Raw genomic sequence first — 6,823 nt, forward strand, 5'->3', positions numbered from 1 at the left:
TAATTAGAGTGGAAAATTTAAAATTTAAAATTGAGAATTAATAAGTTGACAAGTGATATGCATTAATTATGAGATCTAATAGGATGACACATAGCATAAGAAGAATAAAATATGCATTAATTAGATGGCTTAATATGATGACAAATATCAAAAGAAGATTAAAACTATTCTTTTATTAGAATAGAGATTTAATGTTTAAATATTGATATTAAATTTTTATTTTTAATAAACCCGTATAATACACGGGTCTCACAACTAGTATATAAGTCTCACAAGAACTATTATATAATACTTTTAATAGACTTAAAAATATAGATTTTCTTTTATCTCGTCGTTTATGACTATGTCATGTCTATACGTCATGAACTCATTCAAAAACATATATAAATTATTAACAAATCAAATCTACAAAAGTCCAAATTCGACATTCAAAAGTCAAAATTGGCGTTCTTTCTTTAATCTCAAAACAATTCATAAATATCTTAAAGCTTACAACAACAATACAATATCTAATAGATGAAAGTCTTAAGACTACATAATACCAACAAATTAAAAAGTACCCCTTACTAACTCTTCTTTGCTTGCATGGCCTTTGCCTCTAATTCTCATGATCATGATTCACAATCACGATGGCACATTGAAGTGGAAAAGCCATGAGATGACAAAAGCAAAAACCATAGAAGCTAACAAGAAGTTGAGAAACCGATGACCCTGCCAGAAGTTGCGGGTCTCTGATGTAGCCATGGGTGCAGTGGCTCGTGATGGTGTGGAACCATTTGTTTCACTCCATTGGTCTATTGGTTCAGCCTCATCTACACCAGCAACGTTTTTTGCAGTTGATCCACATATCTCACACGTTCTTGATTATTAAGACATAAAATCAAATTAGGCTGTAATAACGAATTAATATACCTTTGGGAAAGGGCTACTCACAAAAATAACCAAATATGGGAAGGTTTTTTGTGATCATGTCACCATAAGGTTGATGCATATGAGATTCAGACATTGATCAACTCCATTTCAAAGTGTTTTGTATCAAGTGATCACCGATAAATAAGCCACTTTGCTAGTGGTTGAATCAAATATAAGAAGGTAACATCATAAAATACCATTTTTCAATTTTTAGCATATAAAGTAATAAAGCCACCTATTTCGCTAATGAATTTTGTGAAATATCTTTTTTAAGAAAATTATGTCATTTTGACAAAAGTTAAAAATCTCACCATATACTTTTTTTGTGAGACCATTTTATGATAAAAGTTGAAAATATGATTTATATTTTGACATTACCTTTGCCATTTTGGTTATTTTTGCGATTAGTCCTTTTGGTTATTATGGTATTGTGTAGTATTATTTTGTAATTAGCCCTTTGGGTTATTATGATATTATGTATTCCCTAAAAAGAATCATACAAAACTTGGTCAATTTTTCCATGAACTTAGGATGCCAACAATAAAATATAGTGACAAGAATCATATGTCATCTCCTTAATAATTGAATTTAATAACAATCTTTAAAACTTTTAGAAAAGTTGCTATGTTGCTGTGGGTTCGAATAAAATATTCCACTAGCTACCAAATAAGAAAAAAGTAAAAGAAGACGAGGAAAGCAAATTCCATCACTGTTAAAAGATATAGTAGTGATATACACGGTTTTCTATGTGCAAAATAAACACAAGAGTACCACGATTTTGCAGATCTTTTCTTTTTGTTTACAAACACACAACAAACGTCATCCAAGGTTATTCTTTTTAAAGAAAATAAGGGTAACTACAAAAGATAAAAACGATTTTCTATGTGCAAAATACACATAAGATGGCTTTTCGTAAAGTTTGAATTTTGTAAGGATTTTTATAATAAGATATTCAAAAAGCAAATCTGTAATCCAAAAAATCCACATTACGAATTGGTGGTCGATTTATTAAAATGGTCCCAAAAAAAATTCCAAAGCAAATAAAGCATCGTTACAAGGGTCGCCCCCCTTTTTTTTTTCTTGATTTTTATTTCATAAAAAGTTGCTTTTTTGACTTTATTCTGAAATTATTCCTTTATCCCTGTGTTCCTTAAAGTATTTCACTACCTATTTTGAAATAATAAACATGTTTTACTAAGGTTAATATTGTTTTTTTTTTTTCCTTTTTGGCTCCATTCTCTTTTACAATTTAATAATATTTCTTCAGAACCTATCAATGATTGAACAAATTTAATCCTACGATAAAAAGAAGGCTCATCATAAAAAGTTACAAAAACCAAAAAACGAAATATTACAAAATGTTATATTTTCAATTTTATAACACAAAATAACTAATTACTTCATGAAACATAAAATAACCTTTTTTGCGAAATCGTTTTATCAGTAAAAAACTATAAAAAAATGTTTTTTTTTTTTTAATTTTTTTTACGCAATATGATGTCACTTTAGTGACAAAATGATGTCCATTTTCCTCCAAATTCCTAATTCTTTGATACAGAAAGGTGACTAAACTGAAAAAGACAGAACATGTAAATAGAAACTAAATGAATAACAACAAAACCTTAAACTTACTAACAAACACGACTTAATTTCTAGCATAAAGCAAAGTCACAAATAAGTGGTAAACAAAAGTTGAGAACTAAGTATTCTAAACTCTAATCAAGCAAAGAAACAAAATCAATCCCAATTACAGAAGTTCCAAAGCATGAAAGATGGAAAATATGTAAATGGGTATCTTTAAAAAGTTATAAAAATTTAACTCTTAGAACATGGTTTTTGTTAATTACCTGTTGCCCTTAATCTTGAACCAAGTTTCAGCACACTGTTTATGAGCAGCAGCTAAATCGTCTTTACAAGAACAACCCAACTCAATCGGAATCCCATTTCCCGATTCTTGATTGTTTACATCCAAACTCAATTGACAAATCCTACAATCCTTTTCGATCTTCAACAAATGTACCTTATTTCCGCCTCCGCCTCCGCCACCGCCACCAGTTTCCAGATCCACCGCCGAGGTCTCTGAAACAGAGGATGATATCCCAGTTTCCACCACTTCCTCCGGCACCATCCCTGCAGGCCCAATACTAGTTCTGTAACTCTCTTCACTACCATCAGATGATCCAGACTGCCGGCGGGTGTCATCTCCGCCTCCATCGCCACCACCGGATTCTAAATCCAGTTGGGGTTGTTGTAAAGTTGCCATTTTTAATTATACAGAGAAGGAAAATCGAGTTTTTTTTTTTTTCATGAATACCCTCTCAGCCAAAAGTTGACGGAGATCTTCATCTCTCTAAATCTTTCACTGTTTCTTCTTTTCCACTACTTATGTGCCAATTGGGGTGAAGAGTAAAAGGGTTTTGCCTTTCTGTCGTGTTACATCACTTCATCACCATGGTCGGGACTCGGGAGGAGAGAGAGCTTCAAAAGACTCAACCTCTGAAAATTGTAGTGGCATAAAAAGCAGAGGAATGGAGATGGAGATGACGGAAAGAAATATTATAGAAAAAATTGCAATTACACCCCCTCAATATTTCAACTTTATTGTTATGGGACCTTAAATTTTACGAACTGGTTCCAACAACCTCAATATCATATTACTCAATTAATACACACTAGGTCGTTCTTATGGTAATATGTTATTAGAAAATGATAAAGATAGTAATTTGTTAAAAAAAAAAAAAAAAAAAAAAGTCTATCTTCTTACGCCCTCAACATTATGGGACGGTGTTTGTCGTTCAATCTCCCACTAAAATCCATGATCACAATTATAAACTAATAAAAAGAGAATTCATGTTGTTTAGATGAATAAGTTATTTAATAGGTTACTTTAATTTGGCGGTGACTTCTTGTCAATTGTTTTAGTCTCACTTTTGAGGTTTTGATATTGGATATTTAGATTTTAGAAATTTTGGAGTAGGGACGTTGTTCCAGTCTCGTCTGTGTTGACATGAACACCATTTCAAAGATGACGTGGTGTATGTGGTCATGATTCGAACGAAGGCCGATCATAACTCTCTCTCCCTCTCTCTCTCAAATGAACAACATATTAATACATATAATAAGGTAATGTGATGCAGAATGGTGACAATTTCGTAGGGGTGTGGTGAGGAAATTATAGTAATGTTATGATATTTTTGGAGTTGTCAAGTGTTAAGCACTCCTAATAAACTGAGAATTACAGAAATAGTCATTAGGATTTGGTATAGTTTGCATGATTAATTTTTATTTAACTTCTTTTCCATCTGAACGTTTTATCTGATATTATTATCTTACGGTTTTTGTTTAGTATGGTAAACATGAAATGATTATATTGGTCCTTATTATTAGTATATTTTAACTTTTTAAACTTCTTTTATTTTATTTGTGTTATTTTTAAACAAAATGAATTATTGTTAACTTTTTAAACTTCTTTTATTTTATTTGTGTTATTTTTAAACAAAATGAATTATTGTTATATTAACTAGAAGGACTCGCACCTTCTTTCTCAAGTCCTCTCTCTTTTCAAGCTCTCATCTTTAGTTGCCTTCATTGAAGAAATGTAATCGTTATTCCTGTTGGAAGCCTTCTATGGAAAACCATAAACCGCCACCATCACCATCGAAGAAGCACCACACGATCAGAGAAACCATAAATTAGAAACATGATTCCAATCAATCATTTCAATCAGAAAAAAAAAATAAAAAAAGCAAAACCCAATTACCACAAAATGTAAACATGATATCAACCATCTTGGATTGCTAGGTCAACACATAAATGAGGGTTATAAAAATAAAATCAAGTCACTCGTATATATACCAAAATATAACAAAAAGAAAGAATCAAATGATGGACATAGACCAACTGTAACATACTTTTCTGTGTAATGTATATGTTCTTGATATTTGTGAATAAACAATAAAAGCAAAGATGGAGGATTTTTTTTTATGTAAAATACAGAAAACAATAGCAGGAAGGAAAATAAAAACTAGAATTTTAGAAAAATCAAATGGAAAATTAATTTTGGTTTAAGTTTATTCGATTATAACGCGATTGATTATGAATCAACGTTTAAATAGTTGCTGATCTAAGTTGGTTACGTATTACGTATACGTAATAAACTTAACTTGTAGTCAAAACAAGTTCTTTAACAAAAACTTAAATTACTAAATTAGTCAAAGCATGTTTTTACATTTTGATTGAAATTTTGCATTAAGTTTATTACCAACAATATTAAATGCATCTTATAAACCTGAAAGCTTAAAAACATATGATTTCAAATTTACAACGAGATTAAATCCAGACAAAGAACCAATTTGTTGTTTGTTATTTGTGTTAACTCATAAAGCACTTATGGATTTTATAATCAAGTAACTTCACTAGAACAAACCTCTATGTATAATCGCTCATGGATTACAATGATCCCTTAAGGATCATTTATGTATAATCCCTTACGGATTACAATGATCCTTCACGGATTCTCTACATATAATCCCTCATTGATCCTCTACATATAATCCATCATGGATTACAATTATCCATTACTGATCATCTACATATAATCTCTAGCACATTACAATGATAATTTAGGGATCCTCTACATATAATCCCTTATGGATAACTTTGATTGATTAGCTTTTACTTTCACTTTCTACTCCTTTACTCATTATATTTATCTCTCTTCATGTTTCTATCGCTTCTAATTCTATCTAGATCTTGATCTTTTCTTATTATCTCTTAATCACCAACTCTTCTCATCCTCTATATCTCTATCTCTTCTCATTTCCTCTCTATCTCTAGCTTCTTCTCTTTATCGCTATATCTACTTGTTATCTCTCTATATATAACTCTCCTCATTCTCTATATCTCTATATCTTCTCATTATCTCTCTATCTCTATATCTAGATAGAATTAATCACCATATATTCTCATCCTCTATATCTCTATCTCTTCTCATTTCCTCTCTATCTCTAGCTTCTTCTCTTTATCTCTATATCTACTTGTTATCTCTCTATGTATAACTCTCCTCATTCTCTATATCTCTATATCTTCTCATTATCTCTCTCTCTCTAACTCTTCTCCTTTTTTTCTCTATCTTTTCTCGTTTAGTCTATCTCTAACTTTTCTCATTATCCCTATCATCACATCTTCTCATTATCTCTCTATCTCTAACTCTTCTCATTCTCTCTATCTCAGAAACATCCCAAAAAAACGGTCCAAAATTTTCATTTTTCATTTATAAATAAAACCATGGTAAACCAAATCATCTCATAAAATAATAAGTGAAATATCTCAAAACATTATATCAAACACTGTATCAAAATCACATGTCCAAATATCAGAGTAAATCATCCCAAGCTAAAAGTTGTGGTGTGTGCAATGCAGTCATCCCGAGCTCTTCCCCTTACTAGCAGAAGTATCTGAAACCAAAATTGAAAATTGTAAGCACGAAGCTTAGTAAGTCTCCCCAAACTACCACATACCATACACATAAACACATATAACATACATTGGGCCCCGCCCTGCTACATCGGACATCGCTCGACATCGACCTTGCCCGACATCGGGCCCCGCCCAACATCAGACCCCATCCGGCATCGGGCCCCGCCCGGCATCAAGCAAAGCTCGACATACATATGAGCATAACTACTAATACACATAACATGATCATAATCACCAAATCATAGACATATAAAAATCCCTTAGGCCCCGCCCAACATCGAACCGAAATCCGGAAGCATACAAACATTCCTCGGGAACCGCCCTGGCATCGAACAGAATTCCAGAAACATACAGATACAAACACATGCAAGAATCACAAAGACATCAAGCACACTAACATTCTTCGAGCACCGCCCCGACATCGGATTGAAAC

At 32.0% G+C, this 6,823-nt stretch overlaps 1 protein-coding gene across 1 annotated transcript; it reads right to left on the reverse strand.

The window, feature by feature from the left end:
* Positions 1–406: 406 nt before the first annotated feature.
* On the reverse strand, positions 407–3,431 carry LOC145069969 (uncharacterized). The gene is made up of 2 exons (XM_079016897.1): positions 2,760–3,431; positions 407–859 (listed from the first exon to the last, which is right to left on the reverse strand). The coding sequence occupies exons 1-2, from the start codon at positions 3,173–3,175 to the stop codon at positions 625–627; spliced, it is 651 nt and encodes a 216-aa protein (XP_078873023.1). The 5' UTR covers positions 3,176–3,431; the 3' UTR covers positions 407–624.
* Between the last annotated feature and the right edge of the window lie 3,392 nt (positions 3,432–6,823).

This window comes from Lactuca serriola, chromosome 8 (assembly GCF_051521515.1).
Source record: "Lactuca serriola cultivar US96UC23 chromosome 8, Lser_US96UC23_V15, whole genome shotgun sequence".
Classification (NCBI taxonomy): domain Eukaryota; kingdom Viridiplantae; phylum Streptophyta; class Magnoliopsida; order Asterales; family Asteraceae; genus Lactuca; species Lactuca serriola.

Excerpts from the sequence above, each read along its gene's own strand:
- LOC145069969 (XM_079016897.1), bottom strand. The coding sequence starts at position 3,175 with ATGGCAACTTTACAACAACCCCAACTGGATTTAGAATCCGGTGGTGGC. Across the intron at positions 860-2,759 it reads TTCAAGATTAAGGGCAACAG|AACGTGTGAGATATGTGGAT; the intron begins GTAATTAACAAA and ends TTAATAATCAAG.